Below are 17991 nucleotides of genomic sequence, written 5' to 3' on the forward strand. Positions count from 1 at the left end.
TCTCGATCTGCAGTACCAACAGATTCATTTTTTGTCTGTTATTCATATTTTAGATTATGAAATTTATTATTATTTTCTTCAATGTATTTCTTCTCTTTTTTATTTGTGTCAAGGCTCGCCCAACACAAGATGTTTATCAACATCTTCCAGGGCTTTTGCCTTCCTTTTCTGAAACATATTTTTATAATTCTGTACAATCCTGTTTCTTGTTTTCCTATGTATTCAGATTTTGTAAATAAATGTCTATTGAATTGAATTGAATGTCAGGCCTAGGCAAGTGGATGGCATTCATTTTTCCATTAAATAGACACCATAACACCCCGAATGTTCCTCATTTTTTAGTACTCTTGGGTACGGTGGCTTCTTTTCAACGGATAAGCTTCTTTTCCACATGGGGTTCTTTTCAAGATTACTTTTGTAAACTAAAGGAGGGGAGTTTCTAGATTCCCGCCCGGAAAATTCTTTACATGATTTGAATTTCTAATAAAGATTAAAGATATATTGTCCCCTGAAAAAATGTTTTTTTTTAATCTTTTTGTTGAATATGTTATTTTAATGTCACATAATAGTTATTCACTTTCACAAAAAATTGGGTCTGATAAAAAATTATTTACTTGAAAAAACTGTAATTTAAAGCAAAAAAATTGTCAAATTGTCTGGAAGCCAATGAGGTTTTGGGTAATTTAACTGTTTATTTTGTCTTTTTATAGGTTAAATAATTTTTTCCCCGTTCTTTTTTCTTATGGAAGTGAACAACTTCAATAAAACTGCATATTGGCCTATTCAAAGTCCGATTTTAAGAATCTTTATTTTTCATGATTTTGGGAGACAATACATCTTTAACAAATCAAAATTTAACTTTTAAATTCAATTTTGTGGCGTAGGACTAACAATACCATCTTTCCCATTACACCTGCACAAACACATTTGCATAACAACGCAGGGCTTACCAAACTGTTTAAAATAGCTACAAGGTCCCCAGAAATGACACCTATAGTATTTTAAAACATGATATATAAGAGTCTTCACTACCCCACCATGATTGGGGCTGAGCAAAGACAATTTTGAAAAAAATATTTATTGAAATATGGAATTAAATATTAAGTCTACAGTTAAGCTCACCATGGTTGGGGCAGAGCTAAGAATGAAAGCTTAGTCCCCGGAAATTATGAAACGGAATATAAAAGTCTTCAGGACCAGCCATACAATGGTGATTGTTTCCGAAGTGTGAGACATGCAATGCACGCGGCCGTGATTATCATATCACCTTTGATAAATTATAATGTTAAATTTGAACTATCCAGATGCGAATTTTAGGTTGGGTTTAAAAAAAACTCGACTTCATAATTATGCTTAAAATCCGGCTTCAAATTCGAAGATCTGCTTAAAACATATTTATATATTTATTCTACCATAAACTTGTCTTCACAACATATTAGTAGGCCTACAATACAATATCTTGCATGAAACGGATATTTAAAAGTACACTATAATGTGTAACGGTAGAATTACAATTCTAATGTAAAAGATTAATAAAAATTGAACAGTGTTGTGTGTTGATCGCGAATGACTAACAATACCGTCTTTCCCACAGCACATGTGCACACTCATTTGCATAACAAACGCACGGCATACCAAACTACGATGAGATAAAATTAATTCTCTTCTAAACACGTAACGAAGAGAATTAATTCCTTTTTTTTACATTAAAATAAATTGAGGCGCTAAACATAAAATTTAAACCACCAAAGCAGTTTGCGAGAGCCAAAAAAAAGATGGTAAATGTGCTCTCCCTGCCTCAGCACTAAGGCCTTTTGGGGTCGTTTCCACCACATCACCAGATGCATTGATGTTGTCGCCTCATGATGTGTGGTGGATTTTGGAAAAGGGGACGTATTATCTGTGAACCCCAAACACAGTGGCTCGCATAGCCTTAACTCTATTCCACCGACCATCGTGGGAATCGAACCCATGACATACGTGTTGTGAACACGACGCTCAGACGACTGAGCTAATAATATTATAATACAACTGATCATTTTGGTTTTAGCAAGGTTAATAGGATATTTATGACGTAATGATCAATTACGTAATACACGTATAAATAGACTATTATCAGCTTTTCAGTCATGTACTTGGTGGAATAACGGGTAATGCTCAGTTTTGAGTGCTATCGGTTGGGGTTCGAATCTCGACGGATATTTTTTTTTTTCTTTAATACGGTTTTTTTTTTAAATAGAGATATGTGACACTGTATTGTCGAACATGTATGGTACCTACCATACCGGTAGGTATTCAAATATGCTTAATACGAAAAGATATTAAAATTCAGTAACTTATTTCTATTTTATATCACTGTGCTACACTGGCTCCAAGTTGGGTCCACTTGAGCACAGTGTATTAACATACGAAGAAAAGATATTAAAATTCCGTGAATTATTTCTATTTTACACCACTGTGCTCGCCTGGTGCCAAATTGGGTACACTTGAGTACATTGTACATTAAAATACGAAAAGATATTACAATTCAGTGACTTATTTCTAATATATGGCTCTATACCTCTATTTTACAACAAGGGCCCCCAAACCCTTTAAAAAAACGACTGTACTTAAAAGACTAGCAAACAACCTATGAACTTTGTTTGATGATCGAACTCTCCTTCCTTTTTTTAGCCGTATTTTAATCGAGTCACTGGTGGGAAATTACAGTGGATTTTTAAAGAATGGTAGTCATTTATCACGAACGTATTTTCTGATATATATCTAATGTATATCATTACAATATTTCTGGAACTGCTTAGGTAAGTATTGGTAGTACTGCTGGCTAATTATTATAGGTAATATTGTATTTTGTTCGGAGGCCTAGCTAGGGCGGCTAGCCTAGAGGGCTCTGTCTGGTCTGGGTCTGGTCAATTAAATAGGGAAGTCGTCCTCCTCGGCTCCCGCGCGCGTGCCCATCGTTGCCCGTCTTAACTACTAGCTAGCTGTAAATGTAGTGATACTAGGCCTAGGCCTACACCCTATGTAAACCTGACTTAGGGATTAAGCTATCATCCATTATTATAATGGTGTGTTGGTTCTGAACACAACTTGAACAGATGAAACAGATCACAGTGACAGTAGTCAGTTGATGTTTTTTTTTAAATTTTTCTCTTTTATTTAGAAAATTATCATTTGAAATAATATAATATGGCCATTTTTTCCAGAAAAAAGAAAAATATTGAAATTAGCTCCTCATATTTTCAGTGTGAATATATTGAAAATAGGAGTTTGGATTGTTACATTAAATCGGGTTGAAATTTAAATACTGTACTATTTTAAAGTGTTTTTTATATTCTTTTCCTGATAAAGGAAAGGAGGAAATGCACCGTAGCACTACTACCCTGCTGGATCCAGCTGCCCTTAATCAATATTTAAAAAAAACAGCCTTAAAATCTTCAAGGTGACTAATGATTTGTGAAAGTGCATAAATAATCAATTTTTATTTGTTTTTCAGAATATGTTATGATGTAATCAATTTACCAATGGTTGAGAAAAGACCTACTAATAGCTATATAGTGCTATAATGCCCAACTGCTCATAAAATAGACTTATCAATAGTCTAACATTTCATTCTGCTATAAGATGGAGCAAGAATTTGATCATACATCAGATTGTGATTCCATCAATGATCATGTATGGAACAATCCAATTGGTCAATATTCAAATCTTGGACGACACAAACCGAAATCGAATACTACTTATAAACCCAGAACGATTTACTCGGATACAAATTTCAATCCATCCAATGTTAGTAACGATGCTTTTGAGGCAGGTGATGATTTTTGTGACAATTTGAGTTCAGTCGGTTTTTTATCTAATTTTTCCAGTAATGATTGTGCTAATAACAATCCTTTAGAATCTACTTCTAATACAGATATTCACCATAATTGGAAAAGGACTAAGAAAATGCCTGCTAGTTCTGCAGAAACAACGGCAAACAAAAACAAATTTTTTGATCCAAAGCGAATATTTGCCGAGGTAAAGAAAGCCATACAATCCGATGTAATGAACAGCGAGAAATCTTCATCTTATACTGAATCCAAAGATGAGGAACTAGATCTAAGAAAACTGCATTTTGATCAGGAAATAGCAAGAAAATTAGGAGTAATATCACCTGATGAAGAATGGCCAATCAGAACTGAGAGTCCACTAAACATAGGCAAACATCGTCAACAACAAACCAGTATAAATAGATCTGAGAATGTTGGCCCACATGCATCACCTGATCAGTGCAGTTCAATCAATCAGAATTCACTAAACCCAGGAAAACAAGACAAAAGTAATTCTGTGAAGACACATAGAGTAAATACATCACCTGATCAAGGCTGTATAATCACAAGTAACAATTCAGCAAGTCTAGGAAAACGAGAAAATCGAAACAGTTCTGAAAAAAATGTTACACCACATAGACTAAGTTCATCACTAGATCAAGGCTGTCCAAGCATAAGTAAGACTTCAACAAACCTAGGAGAACGAGAAAACCAGAACAGTTTGGAAAAAAATGTCTCACCACATAGAGTAAGTTCATCATCAGATCAAGGCAGTCCAAGCATAAGTAACAATTCAAGTCTAGGAAAACGAGGGAATAGTTCTGACAGAAATGTCTCACCACATAGACTAAGTGCATCACCTGATCAAAGCCATCCAATCGCAAGTAAGAATTCATCAAGCCTAGGAGAACGAGAACATAGAAATAGTTCTGAAAGGAATGTCTCACCACATAGACTAACTTCATCATTGGATCAAAGCTGTCCAAGCATAAGTAAGAATCCATCAAGCCTAGGAAAACGAGAAAGTAGTTTTGAAAGAAATGTCTCACCACATAGACTAAGTTCATCATCGAATCAAGGCTGTCCAATCACAAGTAAGAATCCATCAAGCCAAGGAAAACGAGGAACTAGTAATAATGAAAAAACTTTCTCACCACATAGACTACGTTCATCACATGATCAAGGCTGTCCAATGACAAGTGACAATTCATCAAACCCAGGAAAACCAGAAAGCATTAGAAATAATCCTAAAGAGACTACATCCGAGACTAAACATAGTGGCAGTAGATCTAATGACATTCAGTTTAACACTAATGCTGCAAGAGATTTCAAACAAAGAAACCATAAACCTGCTGAGAAACAATCATCAGAAGATGCTGCTTCTCGTGCCGCTGGTGAGCCTCGAGCAGAACCAATCAAGAAGAAACCAGTTCCAAAAGGCGACAATGAAAGGTACTTATCGAAGAAAAGGAGAAAACCAAAATTTGCTAACCAACCTCAAAACCAGCAGGACAATGGAAATAGGTCTGCTAGAGCTGATAGAAGTGATAGGCCCAGCAGTAGAAGGAGCCGGGAACGACAGAGTCATATGAATCATGAAAGGATGGATGGTAACATGGATGAAGAAGTCAGAGAAGAAGCAGCTGATGGCTCAGGTAGGTTATTGTTTTGTATTTTGTAAACAAGATCCCAATGGCCATATCTAATTGCGTCTTTTTCGTTATGATAATTAAAGACTTTTTTTAGGGTTGTTTATCATCAAAGATTATTTATATTTTATATCATATTTATATACCACCTAAATCTAATAATGTACTAAAAGTTTCCACCAATCAGAAGTCCACCTTTAATCTGTTGTTTTGTTTTAGGTGATGCACTGCAGCAACTATTTTTTGGCATCATCAGAGCACTGGTGTGGTTCCTTGGTTTCCTATTCTTCTTGTTTCTGGTGTTGTTGTCTTTTGCTTTTAACATGTAAGTATATTAATTATAACCTATACAATAAATATTGATTATAATAAATATATTATTTTAATATTAAAAAATGTGTAAGTATTCAAATTGCCTAGTTTATTGGTAAAAATCATTTTTATAGACTTTGGAATGGATTGGAATAAAAACAAACGTCAAAAAGCCCAAGGTGCCATATGTTTGTGACAGTGTGCGAATGGCATTCACTAGCATGTGATATGCTAACTCATGGGGCAAGGGGTCAAGACCTTCTCTGTGCCATATTTCAGCATTCTCTCAGTCTCATTGCCTCGTCCTTAGGATATCAGATATAAAGTCATACTGTACTGTACTTAAATTACACATGAACTTTTAAAAGAGTACAGTAGGGAGATCGTCTGTCATTCATCATAGTAGGCTCTAAAAGTGAGGATGTCATGGATCCATATAGGGCATCTATATCTCCTCAATTCATCATTAACAATTACTACTACATTTACGTATTTTACCAATGCTTTTATTTGTTAAAAGTAAAAGCCCTGTCTACCTCAAAGTTTGTGACAAAAATGTGATGTGCCCATATATGGACATATACATATCTGGGCACATCATACTGTTTTTGTAAAACTAGTTTAATACTGTAGACAGAGCTTAAGTTTTCATAATGTATGTACTGTATATTCATGTTGTACTATGTAATTTGAAATAGTTGCAGGAGATGGCTTATATACACAATGGTATTCTTGAAAGTGCTGATGGAGTGGATCAGGAAACGGAGTGGTAACAAATTCAGGGCGTATGATGGAACATTGACTATGGAAGACATCATGACCTTAGGACCATCTGAGAATATATTACTTCCGACAGAAGGTATTAAATAAATCTGATGAATAAAGCTCTGTCTACAATTTAAGGGACAAAAAAATGTGATGTGCCTATATTTGAACATGGTGATGTCATATCACTACAATATTTGGACACATCACACTTTCTTTCTCCTGTAGACAGAGCTTTATTTTAGATGATTCTTACTTCCAATAATGTATTCAATATGTTCAGCATAAACGCTTTTAATCATTGTCATTATCAAGTAATTTAATATACATTTAATATCTACAACAGTATATGTAAAAGTTCAAAGTACAGTAATGCTTTGTCATTGATCTTGTCAATGTATAGTGACTTATAATTATTTCTTGTTAAATAAATTGAAGACAATTTTTTATTTGCGCTGGAGGGGAAAATACAATTGATACCAAAACAGATTGTAAAACTGTTTTTAGGATACAATCACAGATAGGTCTATTCTAACAATAGAACAAAAGCAGAGAATAAACCCTAATGTTCACTGGTGAATTCATTGAGTTTATTTTATAAAGGAAAATAAGTACATGATACTATATTATAAAAACACCTTGGAAACACCACTGTAATTGCACTGGTGTTAACTCTGTATTTAGGTCTGTTTCATTAACCGATGGTTGCTACTGTAGTTCAAATTTGATAAAACTTTCGTAATGTTGTGTTTTTGTAACTTTTTATTTGAAATAATTATTGTTTTGTGAAGTGTATGAAAATGACTTAACCTTTGTTTTGTGAACGCTTTTTCGGTGATAGAGAGCACACTATTATTTTGGCCCATATTGAAGATATAAATGTAACATAATATTTTAAATATAAGTTTTACCAAGTATAATGTTATGAAATCCGGTCTAAATCTCGGTCTACACTATCAAACTTAATGCGACAAAAAAATATGATGTGCCTTTGATGATGTTGTATCACCTTATTTGGGCATATTTCTACCATATTTGGGCACATTACACTTTTTTGTAAAACAGACAGCTTAACATGACATAAAAAGACAAGTATTCTTTTGGTTTTTTTTTAAGGTGACAAGGCAGTGGAAAGGTTGCTGAAATGCGATAAAGATGATCCCTACGAAGTACTAGGCGTATCAGCTCGTTCACCAGATGATGATGTCAAAAAATACTATCGTAAACAATGTATTCTGGTGCATCCTGATAAGGTAATTGTCATGATTTGGAAATAAAACCCCTTTCATCTCCAGACGTTCCATCCTCTGTTCCGAGAGCCTCCCAAATTTTTATCTAGTCTCCAGATTATTTACAAAATCTTCCGAAATTTTGGTTTAATTTTTCAAACCCATGTTTATGTGACAAAAACATGTAATGTGCCCATATATTTATTTTATTTATTCTTTCTTTAAACTGAAATACACTTTCAATACAAATGTACTGATTTCCAAAGTGGTTCAGTAAACATATTTACAACAAAAATAAAATATAAAAGAAAAACAAAAAGAAAGAAAACAGATATAAAACTATTTAAAATTGTGAAGGTAAAAAGGTTAATACATATATGTTTTCTATAGTGAAGATTTAAAAGTTATATGGACATGATGTCTACCATATTTGGACATATCACTATCATATTTGAACACATCACACTTTTTTTGTCTAAAACTAGTTTAACAGTGTAGACAGAGCTTTATGCTAGAACATTTTTTCACTGTTATTTCTATTTTATAGAATACAATGGAAGGAGCTGAGGAGGCATTCAAGATATTGCATCGTGCATTTGAAGTAATTGGTGATCCAGTATGTCAGTTTTATATATTTACTATTAAATAATATTGTTTTTTATTGTAATTTCTATATACTATTATACTGTATTCAGCAAGCATACTAAAATACAATACCCGAAAGTGAGAATTTCTAAAATACTGTCATTGTATGCTGTTTATACTCGTATACTGTATTCGTTACTATACAATATAATATCAGAGAGACGTATAGATTGAAACAAAATGCCATGATAGAGATATAAAATAGACCTGGAAATATAGAAATAGGGCTATAGGGTATTATTTTCAATGAATATAGTTAATAAATATTACTAATAGTTGTTGTATTTACGGATTTATACTCGTGAGAATTGGGATTAGTAGGTTAAACACATGAACAGTTTTGCACGAAGATTTAACTATACCTATACTGTATTAAGAGTTTGGAAGTCAATTTGTTATGCCTCTAAGTCTCTTCCATGAACTCTGCAGCAGTCTCATCATGGAAAAGGGCCTGTCTTGTAGAAAACTGTCCCCATCTTCCTTAACTGTACCCTGCAGGAACTCATGCTACTGACTTTTTTCCTCTAGGCTAAACGAGCTGGGTTTCATGAAGCAATAATAGAACACGCTCAGAAAGAAATGTTCCAAGTAAGAATTGTTTGTTTTCTAATCTTCATTTCTATATATTTTGTTTTTTCTAATTGAAGTACTTAAGTACTGTAAATGCTTTTTTTACTTGCATTTAAAATATTTCTGTGTTCCAAACATGAGGAAACTTTCCCTCTTACCAAATTTCCAACTTTTGAACCAGGTTTTGCCTGACCTTGATAGTGACAGCCTTAATGACTTTACTCAGCATGTGACCCCATTAAATGCTAAATGGATTAAAGCATGTAAGCTATCTAGGTATTTCCTGTGAACTTTTTTACTGAACATTAAAAAAAAGGCAGCAACCAAAACACAGCCCACGAATTTCACGTCGGCAATCGGCAATTGCCGACCTTATTGCCGACCTTAAATTGTCAGAGGACGGCAAGAGATTGCCGACCTAGAAACTAGGCTAGATCCCTCCTTTCAAGCCTCCTAGCAACAACATGGTACTTTAAGGGATCGTATCATTGAAATTTTAACAGGCATATTCACCACCATGTTGTGTTTAGTTAACAAACCATGGAATTAAGATGATCCCTGAATTCACTCAACCATTACATCATTTTGTGTGTGAGCTGGCATGCTTTCCTATCAAAACCAAGCTGGCTGGGCACAGCGCGCTGCGCGACAGACCTGTGTAGGGGAATACCCTGTTATGCCAAGCAAGCAACTATGCTCTGTGTACGGCTAGCTCCAGAACCATGATGTTCAGCAATTATCAAATAGAATTTATCTTGTAAATTTTAGTGTTAGGTTTTTATATTTTAGTTAATTTTCTTTTTGCATAACATATAGCTAGGGAGGCTAGGTTAGCAAGAGGTTAGGCCTTGGTGAATTTTCTATTTTTTGAACTGCCGAGACTGCCGACCTTGGCGAATTTAAGGTCGGCAATTTTTTGCCGACCTTCTTTTTTCTGAATTTCGTGGGCTGAAAACACTAAACAAAATAGAACTGAAACGAATATAAAGTAACAAAATCCAAATATTTATTCATTTATATAACAACATATTTATAATATATATATATAGGACGAAACGACTTCTCACGATCGGTATAGGCTTGGCCGGCCTTATTGCTAGGCTAAGGTCGATTGTAATTAAGTACTCAATCCATCATATCGTAGCCTACGAAAATCTAACGAAGATACATGGCAGTCCATACGTGGAACTCCTAGGCTAAATATCGGATTAACTGTAACAAAATGTGTTAAATAAGGTTTTATTTACATACTCGAGCGAGTGACTTCCATGACATAATACCACTACTAGGCCTAGGCCCGGCCTAAAATATTCATTTTTTTTATATGAATGCTTCGCCTCATCTTGGCTTTCTTCGGCATTATTTTCAAAATACTGTACACATGTTTGATGGAAAGCCCACATCACACGTGTTTTGTCGCGACAATTGTTTTGTTTTTGTTTTTTGTACCTACGCTACAATAAAGTAGTAATGTATATACTGTAAACAAAATTAATTGTTCGATTTTATATTTTAATACATCTTAAATAAAGGCAAAGGTATTAAAAACTACATACAGTATTGTTTTTAAAGACATTTTATTATTAATATTAATACATGATAATTCAAAAACAAATCACTGTACCACGCTTGTAAAATATTCATACGCCAAGACCTCGTGTGTCGTCTCTCTGGCCGGCTCGATTCTCTCCACAGCCTGGAAATCGTGATTTTTCAACGAATTCTAACTTCGCGTAGAATTAATCAATTTTTACGATTTGAAATTGCTGATATATCACTTTTTCTTTTTATTCATGGTTAAACAAATGATATTACTATTATTTTATAGAAAAACACATTTTCAAACATTCAGTCACTTCATTTGACCATGAGAGAGTAATTTGATCGGACACATTTTCCCAGTGATTTATTGACACTTCGTAAGGTCGCGCGGCCTAGTCTTTTGATGTGTAATGCGATTAGATCGATTAGACTCAGGCAAAACCTGGTTTCAGTACCCGTCTAAAGCATCATTTGACGGGTAGAGTGGTAAGAGGGAAAGTTTCGGCATGAGAAATGCATCTATAATTATCAACTTAGTATATTGAGTACAATATAGCGAGAATATTGTAGTAGGTGATGGAAAGTCTGGTAGAGATTACACAGAAATGTGTGGAGAAGTTAATATCAATCAATTCTAATGCTTTGTTCAACAGCATCTATGTATAGATTGTATTCATTGATCTCTTCTCTATGGTACATTATGGTATCATGTTTTATCAATAAATCACTATATATTTTTTACTATGGTTGTTTTATCATTCAACAGAAAGAATTTACAGAGCAGTTCAGGAAGATTAGAAAAGTACTTGAGGTAATATTAACATAATGTGACGTCATCAAAGAGACAGGATAGAATTTTGATGAAATTTATGATAATAGTTTTAGTGGTGATGATATTGCTCAAGATTAATTTGGTGATATGATATTGTGTACTGTTGTTGGTAGTATGGATAATGATTCTCCCTATGCTCATGGTAGATTATGGTTTTAGGGGTGATGATTATGGTGGTGGTGGTGGTGGTGGTGGTGATGATGATGGTGGTGGTGGCGGTAGTAGTATTGGTGATATAACTGTGAAGATGGTGGTCATGATTTTGGTTATAATAGTGGCGGTCGTGGTGATAGTTGTGGTGATGATGATATTAGTATTAGTATAACATATAATTCTGACATTAAATGAATGGCACTAATATATCGTATAGTGGTTGGATGCCCTTTATTTGATCTCTGTTCTCTAATTTAACTAAAGTAGTACATGTGCTCCACGTTGTCTCTCCATTTCTCTTATATTTTGTTTACCTCTCTATATGACCTTATGGTCTATACCATTATATATATCACATATAATGATGATATTGATAGTGGTGATTTGATGATGGTGGTAATTACAATGATTGTGGCAGTGGGTATGATTATGGTACAAATTGTACAAGAGTTGAAAATAATAACATGATTGTGGAGACAATAAATACAAAAAGTTTAAAAACAAATAGTAATTTTCTGTGTTTTTTGTTCTTTTAGGAAAGAGAAAATATGATAAACTGTGTAGTATGTGGAGGGACACATAAAAGATATGTGACTGATAGACCAGTGTATGCTGCAAGATATTGTGCTAGGCATGATGCAAGGCATGCTGCAACAGAAGTAAGTGTGCATTGATTTTGTTGTTGTCTCTTTTGTATTGTATTCAAATTCAAAATAATCATCCATTCAATATCAGCATACTGTAGATGATTAAGCACCATAATTAAAATAAGCAACACAGAGGGCATAAATGTATTTTCAATATTTTCGTGCATACATGCAAGCCAACAAGATAATATATGTATTCTATGATGCCTTAGGCTCACATCTTGGCACATCAAGCAAAGAAAGTTTGGACCCCAAACTGTGAATCTAGGAATCTCAAAACTATGCACCTTCTACCACCACAAACTTTGAACTTCAACCTTGCACTCTAATTTTGCAACTTGCTTATAATATTTTATATGTGTAGTTTATCATAGCTATGCTGAAATTATAATGTTTCTTAATTGAATATCAATAGTTAAAGGTTTCCAGAACATAATTGATAAATTATTATTAATTTGAGGGGAGAAAGATTGTGAAAGTGTAATTTTTGTATTATGTATTACTGTAATGTTTTTGTAATAACTTAGGGGGATATTTGGGCAGAGTCAACACATTTTGGATTTCGTTGGCATTTCTACACATGTATGGATCATAAGATTTATGATGTCACAGAATGGGCCAAATGTCAGGTTAGTAGCTTTTCTCTTAATTTGATTTTGCGTGCATTAACACATGGTATTGAAATCTGATATCATATACCATTAAAGGTCCATATAGCAGCTAGAACAAATAAGAATTTGGTAGATATAATTGTGAAGTAGAACAAATTTATTAGGAATTTGATATGTTACTTAGATATATTGTATGTATCTCTACATGCAAATCAGATTATTGTCTAGACCATTATGGCCAATCAACAATTGACCTTTATGTTTTGGACAAAAATGGACCTCCAACATGCATCCGTAAAAATGGATGTACATCTATAGACAATACGTACCTACTTGCTTATTATCAGGACCAACGGTTTTTCATGAACAATACACTTGTTATTCATGACTTCATCCTTGTAACATCAGAAGAAATAATAGCGTATGAAATGTTTATTTTTTAGAATTTAGGACAGATGCAGAGTAATGCTCATGCAGTTCGGTATCGGTTTGACATAAGGAAAAATCGTAATCGTCCAGCTCCACCGCAACCACCACCTGACTTTAAGTAAGTATAACTTATAGTTATATAAGTATAACAGTTATTATATATATTTACAGACCTAAATAAAAATTCTGCCCGCTGATATACTGAATATCAATAAATTGACTTTCAAACAATAAAGATTAGGAAATCTGTGAAAATGAGAAAAAGATGCCCTAATCTGCATGTTTTCTCTTATCTGTTGTTTTTAATAAATATAAGGATCAAGATTCATTTGTGTTTCAGCTGCCACCATTTTTCAGGTCATTGTTATTTTTCCACATAAAGTAACTGATAAAAAAAGGTCATAAGAAAGGCCTTGTTACAGTCCTTGTTTATGTGTGGAATCTCAAGTAAGCCAAAAATGGGCTTTGAGGCCGAGTTTCCAAAACAGGACTAAATCTTCTGTAAGACGAACGAGTTCCTGGATTGTTAAAGGATTCCCCAAATGAATGTTATATTTACTTACAATAGATAATTGAACTATATGAATTCTATAAGATAATATAAATCTTGATATATTTTAATATTACAGTGACGAGGAATTTTTTGAGGAATTGTTTCGTCAAGCTCAAAACTATGAAAGAAGCCAAACTACACAAAACACTCCTAACAGTAACACAAACACCAACCACCAAAGGAAGCATAAGAAGAAACACAGAAAGAAAAAAGGGTTTTAACATGTTATCACAAAATGATGTGTTAATATATAGTGTAATATGAATGCAGTACCAGAGATGATCGAACAAGTGTCACAGGGCTTATAAGATTTGATTAGGTTCTGTGAGATTTAGCACATTCGACTGTGAATCATATAAAGGCCCATTTACACTAAGGCGATAACGATCGACGATAAAAAGATAAATATGCATTTTTCATACCTAAAACAAATGAATTTAAAACAGTTTTCATCCTAGAACTATAGATTATCATCTATGCTGCCTTTAATGAAAATAATATTTCCACACGTCCAATCAAATGACGTCATGATTAAGTAAGTAATAATATCATGACAATACAACACAATTTTTTTAAATGAAATACAGCACAAATGATTATCCTATAGTTTTAGAACGAAAACTGTTCTAATTTTCTTTGTTTATGAATGAAAAATGTGTGTTTATCTATTTATCGTCGATCGTTATCACCCTAGTGTAAATGGGCCTTAAGACTGCATGTTTATCTAATACCCCTTTCACATCAGCTAGCGTTTACACACTCACCACAGCATCAACACCTGTTTTTTATATGGTGTACGTCCCATGTGTAAAATCTGGAGTTGAATCGGTATTAGTATAAGCTTTTTAGAAAGTTATAATTTCATTAGGTGTTTCCATGATTAAGATAACTTCCAGAGAGTTTAAAAAGTACAATACATTTCTTGTAAAAAGAAAACCAAAGAAATACTTATTATTATACTTATTGCAGTTTTGATTCTACAGCGGCGCTTTCATGAACCACATCAAGTTTGGTTTGACTGTGAGATGCTTATTCGATCATTTATGACATTTTTTATGATGGAAAATGAGTTTTGGTGGCAACAAAATATTATGAAAAGAGAAAGTTATATAAAAAAGGATCATCATAAAAAATGCCAAGGGAGAGAATAGATGTAAATAGTGATGATTTGATGATTAAAATAACCTGATCGGTATTAGTATAAGCTTTTTAGCAAGTTATAATTTCATTAGGTGTTTCCATGAAAACCAAAGAAATACTTGTACCTATTGCAGTTTTGATTCTACAGCGGCGCTTTCCAGAACCACATCAAGTTTGGTTTGACTGTGAGATGCTTATTCGATCATTTATGACATTTTTTATGATGGAAAATGAGTTTTGGTGGCAACAAAATATTATGAAAAGAGAAAGTTATATAAAAAAGGATCATAGAAAATGCCAAGGGAGAGAATAGATGTAAATAGTGATGATTTGATGATTAAAATAACCTGATCATGGTAACAATTTGTCTTTCTTTAAACTATACTGACAATTTCAGGTGCTGTTTTTTGCTTGAGCAGGCCAGTAAATTTATTTATATTGATTTTCAATTTATTATTTAATCACAGATTCTTTTTTATAGCAATACGTTTAATATAATTTAGTGTTATTGTATCAACCATGTATGCAGAGGGCTTCTGAGGCATTTTAAAGTCATGAGTGCCTCACTCAATTACTGATGAGTGTCTCACTCAATTCCTGTTGAGTGCCTCACTCAGTTGACGTGAGTGCCTAAAAAAATCAATTGCGATCACTATGTTAATTTTGTTGCATAGAAAATAATAATAAATGTGTATGTTAATATAAAGCTGTAGTAGTTCTGAAAAGAACTGTTGAGTTTCTCGACTTTATGATCAATGGACTTTGATTGTCCTCTGGAGTGAGAACGAAACTGTCACAAAACTCAACAGTTATTTTCAGAATTACATACGTGGTGTACCACAAACTTTAAATCAACAAATTTATTTCGCCATGCAAACATTCAAACATAAATTAAATTTTTGCTTTAGTATTTCTGGTAGGGTATTGCTACTTAAGAAGCTTTGTGTGCCTTGAACAGCTTAAGATCAAGTCATTTTGTGAAGTTTATCAAACCAAATGTTTAAATTGCTCCAAACTGAATTTTGTTCTTATGTAATTTTACAGTAAGAAGATTATGCCAGTTAATTTAAGAGCTGTAATTATGATGATATTGTATAATTATGTGTGCATTAATAGGGCTCACCACATTGAACCAAGTATAATATTCCATGTTTTTAAATTGTTTTCGCCCTTAATTAAAGCTCTGTCTACACTATCAAACTAGTTTGACAAAAAAAGTGTGATGTGCCCATTTTATATGGTAGTGAAATTACATCATCGTGTCCATATATGGGAACATCACATTTTTGTCACATAAAGTTTGATAGTGTAGACAGAGCTTTAGGCTTGGTTTCAGATACCATGAGTTACATGATAAGCCCTGGGTCAGGTAGAGATTTCCATGGTTTTAAAAATAACATGCATGATGGTAGGTCAAACGTTTATATCAAGCTCCTATATAATGTTTTTATAGTTCCTCTAAAGTTAAAAATTATCATGGTGCTTTTTTATATCAAAATCTCCAGTCTACCTCCATTTAAAACAAACCGCCCTCTGGTATAAACTTCAATGGAATTTTAAAGCCTGCATGAATTAGTTTTGTAGATGTAAATCAAAATGTCAATGGCTCTAAATTTCTCTAATTTTTATTTTTCTCTTCTTGAGTGGCTTGGTTATTATTATTCATTCAAGAAAAAGAAAAATGTTTACAAAATATAGTACAAATCAACAAATTAAACAAACATGACGCAAGAAGAAAATATGATCATAGTCACTAGCTGCCAGAAAAGCACAAATTGTGAAATTCTAAATTCTGTAAAATACATATGATTTTATGAATGAAAATAATAACAAATACGTGGATGGTTAGTGATATTTGTATAGGCTAGTAAACTGAAGATTTGTGTTATGAGTTGTAGGAGATATCTTTATGAATTTTCTACTGAGAATAGTAATAACTAATAATAATATTCAATCGTAGTTACAAAGGTTTTGATTGGCTAACTATGATTCCAGGTGATTGTTTATGTACATATAACATATTACCTACAATGTAGTTCAGAATTATGTTGGTATCAAGAGGCTAATATTGGTTATTCACAAGCTGCACGAATTCTACGAAGAAACAGCTTATATTGGATAAACAGCTGAGTTAGACTTGGGCTAGATCTGATTGAAACTGACCGAAACTGACCATCAAAACATGTTGTGATATCGGTTTATTTGGCATTACAAACACTCATTGAACTCTTTCAAACATTTTTCAAACACAATTTCTTAATTATAAGTTAATTATATTTGACCCTTCTTACTTTCCAAAAATAAATTCTGCAGAATCAGTAAGTAAAAGTAGATGCTTCCGATGATAGGTGCATGCGTCACAAATTCAGAAATCATATAAAGCAATAGTTTAAGTTGATTTATTTAATGCGTTTTTGTTCTGTTTATGTATGTGCTCTTGAAGCTGAAATGTTACCATCATCTTAAAAGCAAAGGAGTAGCATGGAGTTACTCCATGGGAGTAGTAAGCACATGATGATTTTAGTGTAAATTGAACTAAACATCTGAATTTATAATTAATGTTGATAAAGTAAGAAATTGTTTAAATGTATATTATTGAAATAAATGCATAAATATGGGAAATATTTACAAAAAAATGTGTGTACAGTAGTCTTTTTCTTCCTAAGCTCTGTCTACACTATCAACTAGTTTTACAAATGTGATGTGCCCAAATATGATAGTGATACGCCTAAATATGGTAGTCACATAAAGTTTAATAGTGTAGACAGAGCTTTGGTAAACAAAATTTGATACGAAATGCTTTTAAAAATAAAATGGTCACCATTATCAAAATTGTGTTAATAGTTCATAACAAGTACAAATCAGTACCATATTTTATACTTTTATACTACAGTCATAAGTCCTGATTGTTGAGGTCAAGATGATTAAATTCACTGCACTTATTATAAGATATCGCGATATGGTTTGGAAAATATTTTCAAAGTAATTTTCTCTCATTTCTCAATCTCACAGATTTTTGTCATCTTATTTCCTGTATATATCACCGAGCAGTTTAGTAGAGTTTCTCTATGCTTGCAAATTTATAGTTACATATAAAAGTGC

At 33.1% G+C, this 17991-nt stretch overlaps 1 protein-coding gene across 1 annotated transcript; it reads left to right on the forward strand.

The window, feature by feature from the left end:
- Window positions 1-2708: 2708 nt before the first annotated feature.
- LOC140051366 (uncharacterized) lies at window positions 2709-17539 on the forward strand. Its single transcript, XM_072096558.1, has 12 exons — window positions 2709-2801; window positions 3497-5467; window positions 5681-5786; window positions 6472-6632; window positions 7655-7791; window positions 8315-8383; window positions 8941-9000; window positions 11291-11335; window positions 12046-12168; window positions 12684-12785; window positions 13211-13314; window positions 13826-17539. Exons 2-12 carry the CDS (start codon window positions 3625-3627, stop codon window positions 13968-13970), a joined length of 2895 nt encoding a protein of 964 aa, XP_071952659.1. The 5' UTR covers window positions 2709-2801; window positions 3497-3624; the 3' UTR covers window positions 13971-17539.
- The last annotated feature ends 452 nt before the right edge of the window (window positions 17540-17991 follow it).

This window comes from Antedon mediterranea, chromosome 6 (assembly GCF_964355755.1).
Source record: "Antedon mediterranea chromosome 6, ecAntMedi1.1, whole genome shotgun sequence".
NCBI lineage: Eukaryota > Metazoa > Echinodermata > Crinoidea > Comatulida > Antedonidae > Antedon > Antedon mediterranea.

Bases quoted from the DNA above. Each gene is read 5' to 3' on its own strand.
- LOC140051366 (XM_072096558.1), top strand. From the start codon at position 3,625: ATGGAGCAAGAATTTGATCATACATCAGATTGTGATTCCATCAATGAT. The intron at 6,633-7,654 runs GTATTAAATAAA...TTTTTTTTTAAG, and splicing joins TATATTACTTCCGACAGAAG to GTGACAAGGCAGTGGAAAGG. The intron at 12,169-12,683 runs GTAAGTGTGCAT...GTAATAACTTAG, and splicing joins CAAGGCATGCTGCAACAGAA to GGGGATATTTGGGCAGAGTC.